Genomic DNA, 14,498 nt, shown 5'->3' with positions numbered 1-14,498 from the left:
AGCACTGATGGCCTGATGCATTTTTCCTCTTCCCTCTTGTGCTTTCAGGATCTAAAGAGAGCTTCGTTACCAGCAGCAAGCAGGTACGCCTTGCCACAGGCATCTTCCCTGTTGTCAGTCTACTGAACCACTCCTGCAGCCCCAACACCAGCCTGTCCTTCGCTGGCACTGTCGTCACAATTCGGGCAACACAGCAGATTGGAAAAGGGCAAGAGATTCTCCACTGCTATGGTGAGCCAAGCTTCCTTACCACTGGCCTGCCCTTTTCCAGCCAAAAATAACAAGCTGGATAGGAATGAGCAAGTCATCAGGCAGATGCTTCCATCTGTCCAGTTTCCTGGAAGAGGCAATGCATCTTTAGACCAAAATCATAGTAGGAAGCCCTGTGGTGGACAGGCTATTGTGTCTTTCACTACTTAATCCCTATGTACTACCTCAACAGCTCAGCTTCTTTTCTCCCTGTTCCAACAACTTTGAAAACTATTTGAGAATCCAAATCCCCCAATGTAAAGTAAAACTTTGCTGCTGCGTGATGAATCACCCAGCCCCTTTGCTGAGCTGCAGACTTGTGAATAGTCTTTAACTCTCTTGCTTTAAGAAGTAGCTGGGGTTGATCTCTCTGCAGGGCCTCATGAGAGCCGGATGAGTATTGCTGAAAGGCAACAGAAGCTGAAGTCTCAGTATTTCTTTGACTGCAGCTGTCCAGCTTGTCACACTGAGGAGCTCAGAACAGCTGTGGGGCCCAGGTGGGAAGCCTTCTGTTGTAACAGTTGCAGAGCGCTTATGAAGGTAAATTTCTCTTCTCCCTTCTCTCAGTCTACTCTTCCCAGAGGACAGTGATCCTTCCTGAAAGTCATCAGTCTTTAGAAGAAAGCTATTAGGGGCTTGTAGGTGCTGAATACAGTAATAACATTTCCATGTTGTAAACCATCCCCACATATTGGTTGTCTCTCTAAAGGAGTGACAGGGTTAAGGTTAGATTTAGTGATGTGTCTCTTGCACGTGACATAAAATGCCACCTAAACTGATTCAAGGAAGGAAATAAAAAGGAATTAGATATTCATTTGCTCAAGTAAGTCATTAAAAAGTTTCATGCTAGGGGACTGGGAACGTGGTTTAGTGGTAGAGTGCTTGCCTTGCGTTTATGAAGCCCTGGGTTCAATTCCTCAGTACCACATACGCAGAAAAAGCCAGAAGTAGTGCTGTGGCTCAAGTGGTAGAGTGTTAGCCTTGAGCCCAGAGAATCTCAGGGAAAGTGCCTAGGCCCTGAGTTCAAGCCCCAGGACTGGTTAAAAAAAAAAAAAAAGTTTTATGCTGGGGCCTGGTGACACATGTCTATAATCCCAGTACTCAGGAAGCAGAGGCAAGAGAATCTTAAGTTTGAGACCAGCTTGTCTCAAAAAAAAATATTTTGTTTCAGGGTAGAGCTGCTTCAGATACAGCTTGGCACCAGTACACAGGTGACTCCTGCCTAAAATCCTAGCTACTCAGGAGACTGAGATCTGGAGAACCACCAATTGAAGCCAGCTAAGCAAAAATGTCTATAAGACTCCATCTCCAATCAACCAGCAAAAAGGCTGGACTAAAAGTGTGGCTCAAGTGGTAAAGCACCAGCCAAGCAAGCAAGCAAGCCCCAAGTGAAAGCACAAAGCCCTGAGTTCAAACCCTGGTACTAGTCCCCACCACCATTCCCCACACACACAAACACACACACAAAGATACATCTTTGATCCAAGGGCTCAGGAATGTCACCTAGAACCCACTTTTGCATGTCTCAGCTCCATTCCTGCTGTGCTACCCCCATCCTCACATACTTCCCTGACAGGGTGGTACGGTACAGTGGCTGCCAGCAGCTTAACTTCCTGATCCTCCCTGCCCAGGGGAATAAAAACATGTGGCATTCCAACAGCAGTTGGGACAAAAGTCTTATGCATCACTGACCCAGTGACTGTGGCTAGAGAAAATGGAGTTTTCCTCCATTTTGAATCAGAGGGAAACCCCACACCTGAGCTCTCTCAGCTTCATGGCATTGACAGAGGGAGGCTGAGGGGGCACCCTTAAGAGAAGTTGGTTTGTTATGCCAAGTGATGGCACAGATACCAACATCTGCAATGCACCCATGCCCACCTGCTGTCATAGGATCCATGCTCTTCTGAGGGTACTGTAAGTAAAAGGCAGAGCTGGTTGTACAGGGAAGCTAAAGTGGTAAACCCTGGGTAACCCTCACCTAACCCCTTATGTATTGGTTTTCTTTTCTTTTCCTGGTAATTTTGTATTTGTTTCTTTTTTCTTGTTTTAATAGCAATACTAGTATTTGAACTCAGGGTCTTGAACTCACTAGGCTGACTTTAACTCACTTGTGCCACACTTCCAGCCTTGTATTGGTTTTCATTCTTTCTTTTTTGGTGTCAATATTGGGGTTTCAACTAAGTGCCTCGGTGCTGACCTTAGCTTTTTTTTTTCATTTGCTTTATTTCACTTTTTCACTCTACCACTCGAGCCATAGCTCCAACTTCCAACTTTTTGGTGACAAGTTGTAGATAAGAGTCTCACAAACTTGGGCTGGGAAGGTGACTCAGTGGTAGAGTGCTTACCCCACATTCATGAGGCCCTGGGTTCGATTCCTCAGCACCACAAAAACAGAAAAAGCCAGAAATGGCGCTATGGCTCACGTGGTAGAGAGCTAACCTTGAGCTGAAGAGCTGAGGGACAGCGCCCAGGCCCAGAGTTCAAGATCTACTACCAACAACAACAACAAAAAAAAGTCTCACAAACTTTCCTGCCCAAACTGGCTCAGAACCTCAATCCACAGATCTCAGCTACCTGAGTAGCTAGAATTACAGGCAGAAGCCACCACTGGCACACAGCTTTGTATTATGGCTTTTCTTACAGCTGTGTGTGCGTGTGTGTGTGTGTGTGTGTGTGTGTGCATGTGTGCATGTGTGTGTGTGTGTGAGAGAGAAAGAGAGAGAGAGAGAGAGAAAGAGAGAGAGAGAGAGAGAATATGTCCTGGGGCTTGAACTCAGGACCTGGGAGCTATCCTTGAGATTTTTTTTGCTCAAGGCTGGTGCTCTATCTACCACTCGAGCCACTGCTCCACTTCTGGCTTTTTTTTTTTTTTTTTTTTTTGGTGGTTAACTGGAGAAAAGAATCTCATGGAATTTCTTGTCCAGACTGGCTTTGAACCATGATCCTCAGATCTCAGCCTCCTGAGTAGCTAGGATCATAGGCATTAGTCACCAGCATCTGTCTTCTTACAGCTTTTTTTTTTTTTTATAACCACTATTCAAATACTTTTTTTTTTTTTTTTGGTTGGTCTTGGAGCCTGACTCTGGGCTTGGGCGCTGTCCCTGCGCTCTTCAGCTCAAGGCGAGCACTCTACCGCTTGAGCCACAGCGCCACTTCCTTTTATAACCACTAGAAATGTGTTTGCCACCAAAAGGCAAAGAGAGATTAAAAGAGGGGCTGTCAAGATGGAAAGAAATTGTAAGCTCTATCAGTTCTGTTTCAAAAACTTAAATCTCAGGATGGAATCAGTTGCTGCTTTCATTAGAATTACTGGTTTTAGACAAAATTCACTCCACCTTATATCATAATATATGTATATGTATATATATATATTTTTTGGGGGGGGGTCCGGTCGTGGGGCCTGAACTCTGGGCCTGGGCACTGTCCCTCAGCTCTTCAGCTCAAGGCTAGCGCTCTACCACTTGAGCCACAGTGCCACTTCCAGCTTTTTTTCTTTTTACTTATGTGGTGCTGGGGAAGAGACCTCAGGGCCTCATGCATGCAAGGCAAGTGCTCTACCACTGAGCCACCTTCCCAGCCCCTCATAATATATTATTGCAAGAACTTTTTTTCCATAGCTGGGCACCAGTGACTCATGCCTGTAATCCTAGTTACTCAGGAAGCTAATATCTAAGGATCTGGTTCAAAGCCAGCCTGGACAGGAAAGTCTAAGAGACTCTTAACTCCAGTTAACCAGAAGTGGTGCTGTTATGGTTCAAAGTGGTGGAGTCCTAGCCTTGAGAGAGAGGAAAAAAAAAAAAAAGCTTAGGGACAGTGCCTAGGCCCTAAATTCAATCCCTATGACCAACCAAAAAGAAATCTTTTTCCCCTCCCCAATAGAGTCAGTACTCCCATAATGTGAGCATGTATAATGTTAATAACTGAACTGAGTGTGACTTAGGAGTAAAGACAGAACTGACTTCCACAGGGAAATGCTGTACTGAGCTGTGGCACCAGATCTTGTGCAGAATCCATCAGTAGGGACCATCTGCTCTCTCGGTTACAGCAACTTCAACAGCACGTTGAGATGGCCCAGAAGCTTCTCAGAAATGGTAAACTAGGTGAGACTGACTCCATCCTTGGTCCTCCAGCCCTTTCCCTTTTATATGTATTCTTATAGCACTTTGTATCAAGAAAACTCAGGAATAAAGAATTGTATTGAAATATCCCTGTAGCAGCCACAAGGTGGCTATATTGGCCAGTAAGAACAAACAAACCCTAGCTAGCAGTCCTTGTATAAAATGATAAATGATTGAAGCTGTTTACTTATGCATTAGATAACAAGTTCTGGTATCCCTGATGACTGGAGGCTTATATCTGACTTCCATGACTGACTTCCTTCCTTCCTTCCCTCCTTCCTTCCTTTTTTGCTGGTCCTGGGGCTTGAACTCAGGGCCTGGACTCTGTCCCTGAGCTCTTTCTTTGTGCTCAAGGCTAACACTCTAGCACTTGAGCCATAGCGCCACTTCCCGCCTTTTCTGTTTTTGTGGTGCTGAAGAATCGAACCCAGGGCTTCATTCATGCTAGGCAAGCACTCTCCCACTAAGCCACATTCCCAGCCCCTTCCATGACTTTCTAGGAAGGTGATCCTCAGAGTCAGTCTTTTTTTTTTTTTTTTTTTGGGTCCGGTCGTGGGACCTGAACTCTGGGCCTGGGCGCTGTCCCTCAGCTCTTCAGCTCAAGGCTAGCACTCTACCACTTGAACCACAGCGCCACTTCCAGCTTTTTTTCTTTTTGCTTATGTGGTGCTGAGGAATTGAACCCAGGGCCTCAGGCATGCAAGGCAAGCGCTCTACCACTGAGCCACCTTCCCAGCCCCAGAGTCAGTCTTTGCTAGAAAGTGGTAAGAGCATGCGCCCAGTGGAGATAAGAATCCTACTCAGTACAATCCACTGGCAGAGCACTTCCCTAATATGCATGAGGCTTTAGGTTCAATGTCTAGCACTAAAAGAGGACTCCCCATTACTTTTTTTTTTTTTTTTTTTAGCCAGTTCTGGGCCTTGAATTCAGGGCCTGGGCTCTATCCTTGAGCCTCTCTATGTTCAAGGCTAGAGCTCTACCACTTGAGCCACATGGCCACTTCCAGCTTTTTCTGTTTATGTGGTACTGAGGAATGGAATACAGGGCTGCATGCTAGGCAAGCACTCGACCACTAAGCCACATTCCCAGCCCTCCTCATTACTTTTGAAGATTAGAACTTGACCAAGAAAGAATTTAATTACCCTACTTTGTGAAAAGTGATCTTTAGCCTATACTTCATAGGCAAAAGAAATGACCATGAGTGGACTATAGGGTTGGTTATATTGGAGAGTGGATGTTGGGAACCCAGAGTAAATGGGGAACACTGGCTAACTCCAAGACATGGACACAAGAGGTTTGTTGTTGTTGTTGTTGTTTTTAATGAACTATGTGATTTTCTGTTTCTTTTGTATGTTCTTCCTCTTACGATACATCCCCTGTTATCACTGTATTTTATTTTGGTACCCTGGTATTATATATACATTTATTTGAATTAGGGAAGGGAAGGGGAACCACAGAATGGTGAGACAAAGGACAAAGGGGGGAACCAATACAACAGTGATATACTCAAGATCATATATTGGAAATGATCTGTATGTCTTGGAGGGGAGTTCGGGGGAGGAACACTAGGAGAAAAATGAGGGAAGGAGTAACAAGTTTGACAAGAAATGTACTTATAACCTTACTTACATAACTATAACCCCTGTGTACATCATCTTGACAATAAAAAAAAAATGGGGAACACTGGAACACTGTGGGTTGGTGATAGCCCGTGGAGACATGTGAATGCCTAGCTGAGGCAGACTTGATACTTGTCTTCTCATCTCCAAGCTGAGGTTTGTGTATAAGAAGCATTTTTTCCTTTCAATCAACAGAGCAAGCCATCCAGCAGTTGTTAGTGTACCAGCAAGATGCCAAGAGCTTCCTGTGGACAGAGCACACCATGGTGGGGAAGATTGAGGATAGCCTGGCCCAGGCTTATGCCGCCTTAGGTACCACACATGTTTTCATTTCCTGCCTTGTATGTTTTTTCACAGTACTCACCATTCCTCGTTCTCTCAATATTCAAATAGATGCTGCTCTCCCTTCCATTGAGCTTTCTTCACGCTGAGAATTCATCCACAGTTTACTGTGGTTCTTTTCTACTGTAAGATTCTTTTTTTTCTCTTAGGGGACTGGCAAAAGTCTGCTGCCCATCTACAGAAGAGTCTCCAAGTGGTTGAGGCCCGCTATGGGCCAACCAGTGTTGAAGTGGGCCATGAGCTCTTCAAACTGGCTCAAGTCTTGTTCAATGGGTAAGTCTTAACCTTTTGCTAGCACTTTGCCAGGGCACATACTGTTCTGTTGCTTACTAAGAGCTTCAGTGTATAACACTTTTTTCCTATAGTGCTTTTGAAGTATGTTGAAACTTGTTTATTTCCTCTTTAGGACAGATCCTTGCTTTCAGTTTTGCTGACAAACTTAAAGGTTTAGAATTTCCTCCTTAGAGATATGAGGGAAGCTCTTAGCTCTGAAGAGTTTCCCCAGGGAGGCCTGGCTGGGCAGCACTGCCCTTCTACCAGTGTAGCATTCCCTCTCATTCCTCCCTGGTTAATCACACCTCTCTTGGCCCTTGGTTGTCTTATTTCCAGCAACTTCTTCTCCAGTCTCTTGATCTTTTTCCTAATTTACATCCTATGCCTTTTAAAGAAATTGTTTTCAACCAGGACTGATTTCTGCCTCAGATAGCATCTGACACTGACTGGAGACTTTTTTGTGTATGCTGGTCTTGGAGCTTGAACTCAGGACCTGGGCACCATCTCTGAACTTCTTTATTCGAGGTTAGCACTTTACCTCTTGAACCACAGCTTTATTTCCTGCTTTTGGTAGTTAATTAGAAATAAATCTAATGGACTAGGCTAACTTCAAACCTCAATCCTCAGATCTCAGCTTCTGAGTAGCTAGGATTACAGGCATGAGCCACTGGCACCTGGCTAGACATTTTTATTGTTATGACAGTGAAGTGTGGGAGAGGGGGAGGGGAATGCAGGTTACTAGCATCTAGTGGGTAGAGGCTAAGGTATTCTAAACCTCCTGTAGCATGCAAGTCACCCCTAACAGCACAATCATCAGCTCAAGATGTGAGTTGTTCAGAAACTAAAAGTTAAAAGAGACAGACAGTCAAGGTAGTACATGCTTTTAATCCCAGCACTCTAGAGACTGAGGTAGAATTACATGTTCAGGACTAGCCTCGGCTACATAGCAAAACCCTGTCTAAAATGAAGCGTAAAAGAGGGGCTTGAGGCGTAGCTCATGAACAGAGCAGTTGCCTAGTATGCTTAAAGCCCTAAGTTCTATCCTCATTACTGTAGTAAAAAGTAAATAAACATAGCTGGAAATTGTAGGGTGCTTGCCTGACATGCATGAGGCCTGGGTTTGATCCCCAGCACCACTTAAAAAAAAAAAAGTAAATAAAGGTTAAAAAAAAAAGAGAGAAAGAAACTGAGCTTTTAGCTCAGTGGTAGAGTGCTTGCCTCACATGCATGAGGCCCTGGGTTTGATTCCTCAGTACCACATAAACGGAAAAGGCCAGAAGTGGCACTGTGGCTCAAGTGATAGAGCACTAGCCTTGAGCTGAAGAGCTGAGGGACAGTGCCCAGGCCCAGAGTTCAAGCCCCATGACCAACAAAAAAAAAAAAAAGAAAGAAAGAAACCATTAAAAATTATAATAAGGCCGTGCACTGGTGGCTCACGCCTGTAATCCTAGCTACTCAGGAGGCTGAGACCTGAGGATCCCGGTTCAAAGCCAGCCCGGGCAGGAAAGACTGTGAGACTCCTATCTCCAATAAACCACCAGAACACCGGAAGTGGGGCTGTAGCTCAAGTGGTAGAATGCTCGCCTTAAGCTGAAGAGCTGAGGGGCAGTGCTCAGGCCCAGAGTTCAAGCGCCATGACCGACAAAAAAAATAAAACAAATTATAATAAGGAGCCAGGCACCAATGACTCATGCTGGTAATTATAGCTACTCAGGAGAGTAAGATCTGGAGGGCTAGCCAAGCAGGAAAGTTCACTAATCTCTATCTCCAAAATAGCTAGCCAAAATCAGAGCCGGAGGTATGTCCCAATTGGTAGAGGAAGCATGAGGCCCCAAGATCAGACCCCAATACCACAGAAATGGAGTGCAGACAATTAATGAGCTGATCCTTACCACCCTTCTGCCATTTGGTGAACACTCACTTCAGTATTTCTGGATAGAGTGCCTCCAACCTCAATAGAACTGCCATTAGTGTACATTGGGTATAAGAAAGTGTTTGAGGGGCTGGGAAGGTGGCTCAGTGGTAGAGCACTTGCCTTGCATGCTTAAGGCCCTGGGTTCGATTCCTCAGCACCACATAAGCAAAAAGAAAAAGCCGGAAGTGGCGCTGTGGCTCAGATGGTAGAGTGCTAGCCTTGAGCTGAAGAGCTGAGGGACAGCGCCCAGGCCCAGAGTTCAGGCCCCACGACCGGACCCAAAAAAAAAGAAAGTGTTTGAGTTGAGCATTGGTTGCTCATGCCTATAATCCTAGCCACTCAAGAGGCTGAGATCTGAGGATCCAAGTTTGAAGCCAGCCCAGACAGGAAAGGCTGTGAGAATCTTATCACCAATAAATATCCAGAAAAAGCCAGAAGTGGTGCTGTGGCTCAAGTGGTAGAGCACTAACCTTGAGCAAAAGAAGCACAGGGAAGCCAGGCACTGGTGGCTCACGCCTGTAATCCTAGCTACTCAGGAGGCTGAGATCTGAGGATCACGGTTCAAAGCCAGCCCGGGCAGGAGAGACCGTGAGACTCCTATCTCCAATAAACCATCAGAAAACCGGAAGTGGCGCTGTAGCTCAAGTGGTAGAGCGCTCACCTTGAGCTGAAGAGCTGAGGGACAGCGCCCAAGCCCAGAGTTCAAGCCCCACAACCAACAAAAAAAAAAAGCGCAGGGACAGAGCCCAGGCCCAGAGTTCAAGCCCCAGGACTGGGAAAAAGACAAAGAAAATGTTTGGCTGGGCATTGGTGACTCACACTTGTAAACCTAGCAAGGCTGAGATCTGAGGATCACAGTTGATGCTAGCCCAGACAGGAGTCTTGAGACTCTTATCTCCAATTAATCACAAAAAAAAAAAAAAAAGGCTGAAAGTTGAGCTGTGGCTCAAGTGGTAAAGAACTAGCCTTGAGAGCAAAGGAGGTCAAGTACATCAGGAACATCAGGAACTCAGGTACAGGCCCTGAGTTCAAGCCCAGGACTACCAAATATATATAACATATATTATACATATTATATATATTTATAACATATAATTTATATATTATAATTATGATATACTAATATAACTATAATAATATTATACTTATATAATGATTTTATATATTATATAGCTTGATTTAGCTTACATATAACATATATAGCTTATATATAATATATATATAGCTTAACCAGCAGTGAACTAACCTCTCTTGCCTCCCTTGGTTCAGGTTTGCAGTACCTGAGGCTCTGAATACCATACAGAAGGCAGAAAAAGTCCTCTTGGTGCACTGCGGCCCTCAGAGCAGTGAAATCAAGGAGCTCCAAGAAATGAGATCCTGTTTATTGGACTTGCCACCAGCCCTTGTGGGGCCTTCAGTATAGGATCCCCAAGAGACTCTGGCCACAGGAAAGGAGCCCTGGTGGATGAATTGAAAGGGTGGTCCTGCTGCTGAGCTGTCAGCTGAAAGACAGTTTGCCCAACAGCCCATCCTAGTGTGTTAAGGGCAGGGAAAACTGGAAAATATTACACTTGGAGAGAGACACTCACGCATTCATGGACGTACCTTGAATAGCAAACAGCTCTTCAGAAAACTAGTACACAGAAAAGACTTCCATGGGCTAGGAAGGTGGCTCAGTGGTAGAGCGCTTGCCTTGCATGCATGAGGCCCTGGGTTCAATTCCCCAGCACCACATAAGCAAAAAGAAAAAAAGCCGGAAGTGGCGCTATGGCTCAAGTGGTAGAATGCTAGCCTTGAGCTGAAGAGCTGAGGGACAGCGCCCAGGCCCAGAGTTCAGGCCCCACGACTGGACCCAAAAAAGAAAAAAAAAAAAAAAAAGACTTCCAACTAGAATCTGGAGAGGCCTGTTTCTTTAAAAAGATTGTAGTTAGCCAGGCACCAGTAGCTTACCCTATAATCCTAGCTACTTAGGAGGTTGAGATCTGAAGATCATGGTAAGAGGCCAACCTAGGCAGGAAAAGCCATGAGATTGTTTTTGTTGTTGTTTTTGGTCAGTCCTAGGGCTTGAACTCTGGGCTTGGGCGCTATTCCTGTGCTCTTCAGCTCAAGGCGAGACTTCTACCACTTGAGCCACAACACCACTTCCAGTTTTCTACTGGTTTACTGGAGATAAGAGTCTCACAGACTTTCCTGCCTGGGCTGGCTTTGAACCGAGATCCTCAAATCTCAACCTCCTAAGTAGCTAGGATTACAGGTGTGAGTCACCTGCACCCAGCAAAAGCCATGAGATTCTATTTTTTTTTTTTTTTTTGGTCCGTCATGGGGGCTGTCCCTCAGCTCTTCAGTTCAAGGCAAGTGCTCTACCACTTGAGCCACAGCACCACTTCCGGCTTTTTTCTGCTTATGTGGTACTGAGGAATCGAACCTAGGGCCTCATGCACGCAAGGCAAACACTCTACCACTGAGCGAACTTTCCAGCCAGCCATGAGAATCTTATCTCCAGTAAACTATCAGAAAACCCAGAAGTAGCTCTGTCACTCAATTGATCTGCAGGCAGCCTGAGGTTTGGGCCAGATTCCATCTCACTAAATGGTAAGAATCTGCTTTCCTGAAACAGTCCTGTGGTTTCTAATAGTAATGAAATGTTGCATACAGACTAGTAGGAACTCTTAGTAGTTGTATTGTAATTGAAAAATAATTATACAGTAAAAAATCTCTATGGCTCATTACCTCAAGAAACATGATTCCACTTATTGTATCCAGCTTCCTCAAATCCTTCATTACTATAGTTTTGTATAGTATAGTATGTAGTTTAGTGTAGTTTAGTATATTTTAGGATAGTTAGGAGTGTAGTTTGCAGATACAGAAATAAATATGGGGGGCTGGGAATGTGGCTTAGTGGTAGAGTACTTGCCTAGCATGTATGAGGCCTTGGGTTCAATTCCTCAGTACCACATAAATAAAATAAAATTTGGGGCTTGGAATGTGGCTTAGTGGTAGAGTGCTTGCCTAGCATGCATGAAGCCCTGGGTTCAATTCCTCAGTACCATGTAAACAGAAAAAGCTGGAAGTAACCCTATAGCTCAAGTGGTAGAGTGCTACCTTGAGCAAAAAGAAGCTCAGGGACAGTGTCCAGGCCCTGAGTTCAAGCCCCAGGACTGGCAATACATACATATCCACATATATATATATATATATATATATATATATATATATATATATATATATATGTGGATATGTATGTATATATATATGCACTGAGTGAACCAGCCCCTGGTAGTTCATGTCTGTAATCCTAGCTTCTCAGGAGGCTGAGGTCTGAGGATCATGGTTAAAAGCCAGTTTGGGCAATAAAGTCCATGAGACTCTTATCTCCACTTAACCACTAGAAAACCAGAAGTGGCACTGTGGCTCAAAGTAATAGAGTGCTAGCCTTGAGCAAAAGAAGCTCAGGGATAGCACCCAGGCCCTGAGTTCAAGCCCCAGAACCAACAAAATAATAATATGCTGAGTGATATACCACTGATGTAGCTTAGTGGTAAAGTGCATGAGTGTAAGGCCCTAGTTTGTATCCCCAGCATGTGCACATATATCCCAGATGCTCAAGGGCATGAATCTTGCTGCTAGTGGTTTCAAACTTGAGACAGAGGTAGACAAGAATGGTTGTTCCCTCCCACAGGCTGTATAGCAATGATCCAGGAACTGTCTTTTGGAGGCTATGGGATTTTTCTGGGTCTTCACCCCTTTGCGGTATCACTACTGGTGGCCAGACACTGCGGAAGAGTTAGTGGGAATGGATGCCAGGTTCACACTGCCTTTGAGAGCTTGTCACCCTTCCATGCCTAAAGTGGGCCTGTTGGTTGCCATGCCTTGCTGTCAAGAAATAAATAGCCTAGGAGATGACTGGCAGTAGCTTTTCAAGGAACACAGTATTTGCAATACAGTTAGTATTCAAATATTTGTTGAATGAAAAGTGGGTAGAATTTGGGTTATCCTCTAATAACTCATTGTTGCAAGGAGTGGTCAGTGTATATTTTGGTAGAACTTTTTTGGAAAGGAAAAAAGTCCTGCAGATAAATTAGATTCTCAAAAGTTTGACATATTTCATGATTCTCAAAAAGGCTTATAGTTCATAAAAATAGTTCTAGTTTCTTTAAGAATATGCTAATCAGGTTCTATTTTATATGTACTTGCAAGCTTGCTTTATAAAATAAAGAACTGTATCCTAAAGTTACAAATTACTTCCCTTATCTGTCCATATGTTAACCTCTATTATCATGTAGTCTTAGCTTAACTATGGAATGCATTGAAACCAAGCTGGCTAATTTAAGAGCATGACCTATAACTTTGTTCTTACATACCCTCTGCCTCTGCTCTCACCAAAGGCCTATATAGACTTGGAGGTGGAGAACCAAAGAGGTGAGAGGTCTTTAGTTCTTTCGGGTGACACCTCAAAAGAAAATAGTGGGATCTTGATCTCTTTTGCTTTGCTTCCCAGCTGTAAGGCATTCCTGCTATGAGGTTCTGTCTCACAACATTCCTAAAAGTAGCCATGTCAATTGATTATGGTTGGATCTAAAACTATGAGCCAAAAATAAATCCTTTTCTGCCAGGCATGGTTGGCATATGCCTGTAGTATCAGCTATGGAGCTAAGACAGGAGTATTGCTTCTTCCTCTTCCTCCTCCTCCTCCTCCTCTTCCTCTCCTTTCCCCTCCTCCTCCTCCCCTTCCTCCTCTTCCCCCTCCTCCTCCTCGGCACTATTCCTGAACTTCATGCATGCTAGGCAAGCACTCTACCACTAAGCCACATTCCCAGCCTGAGACAGGAGTATTTCTGTCTGAGGCCAGCCAGGAAAAATTGGAAAACCCTATCAGAAAAATACACTTATGAGGCCAGGAGCTGGTAGTTCATGCCTGCAATCACAGCTACTCAGGAGGCTGAGATCTAACGATAGTAGTTCAAAGCCAGCCCAGACAGAAAAGTCCGAAAGACTCCTCAGTCTTCAATTAACAAGCCAAAACCAAAACTACAGGTGTGGCTCAAGTGGTATAGCACCACTTTGAGTGAAAAAGCCAAATGAGTCAAGTACCAATGACTCACACCTGTAATCCTAACCACTCAGGAGGCTGAGATCTGAAGATGAAGGTTCAAAGCCATCCCAGATAGGAAAGCCTGAGGCTCTTATCTCCAATTAAGGACCAAAACAAAAAGCTGGAAGTAGAGCTGTGGCTCAAGTGGTTAAGAGCACTACCCTTAAACAACAAAGCTAAGGGATAGTACCCAGGCCCAGACTTCAAGCCTAGGGACACACACACCATTTGAAAGCACAAGTCCCTCAGTTCAAACTCAGTGCTGCTGGATGCTGGTGGCTCATGCCTGTAATCCTAGCTACTGAAGAGGCTGAGATCTGAGGATCACAGTTCAAAACCAGCCCGGGCAGGAAAATCCATGATATTCTTTATCTCCAGTTAACCACCAGAAAACTGGAACTGGCGCTGTGGCTTGTGGTAGAGTGCTTGCCTTGAGCTGAAGAGCTAAAGGACAGCATCCAGGCCCCAAGTTCAAGCCCCAGGATCGACAAAAAAAAAAAAGACTCAGTACTGGCAAACGTACACACACACACACACACACACACACACAAGACAAAAAGCTCAAGTAACAGTATTTACTCAGCATGTTCGAGACCCTGAGTTTAATCACCAGTATCATAAAGTAAGTAAATCAGATTTTCTCCTATTGATTATCGCAAGTATTTGTTATAATCAGGGAAAGCTAACTAACAACATGCTTTAGTGATTGTGGAGACCGGAGATGTCCTCCTTGGAGAACTAGTGGCCCTGATGCATAAACACCCAGGGTAGAAAGCAGGCTCTTATATAAACACAGATAACTAAAGGTTCTTATAAATGGTTTCTGCAGAGTTCAGGGCAATGCATCTTCACAGTCAACTCAGCATAGCTCAAAACAGGGAAGAACAAA

General features: G+C 44.5%; 1 protein-coding gene across 2 annotated transcripts in view; it reads left to right on the top strand.

Annotated features, from left to right (window-relative positions):
- Positions 1 to 10,208, top strand: part of Smyd4 (SET and MYND domain containing 4) — a 51,351-nt gene extending 41,143 nt beyond the window's left edge. For both annotated transcript variants that reach the window (XM_042673951.1, XM_042673950.1), the window contains exons 6-11: positions 49 to 231; positions 626 to 789; positions 4,217 to 4,349; positions 6,183 to 6,299; positions 6,479 to 6,602; positions 9,787 to 10,208. In XM_042673951.1, coding sequence (XP_042529885.1) covers positions 49 to 231; positions 626 to 789; positions 4,217 to 4,349; positions 6,183 to 6,299; positions 6,479 to 6,602; positions 9,787 to 9,940 — 875 coding nt within the window. In that variant the 3' untranslated portion in view covers positions 9,941 to 10,208. The remainder of the gene's footprint in view (positions 1 to 48; positions 232 to 625; positions 790 to 4,216; positions 4,350 to 6,182; positions 6,300 to 6,478; positions 6,603 to 9,786) is intronic.
- Positions 10,209 to 14,498: the final 4,290 nt, after the last annotated feature.

The sequence above is a fragment of the Dipodomys spectabilis genome, unplaced genomic scaffold (genome assembly GCF_019054845.1).
Source record: "Dipodomys spectabilis isolate Male_0828 unplaced genomic scaffold, ASM1905484v1 ptg000018l, whole genome shotgun sequence".
Lineage (NCBI taxonomy): Eukaryota > Metazoa > Chordata > Mammalia > Rodentia > Heteromyidae > Dipodomys > Dipodomys spectabilis.
The sequence above is the reverse complement of the archived record's forward strand: the minus strand, read 5'-3'. Positions and strand labels throughout refer to the sequence as shown.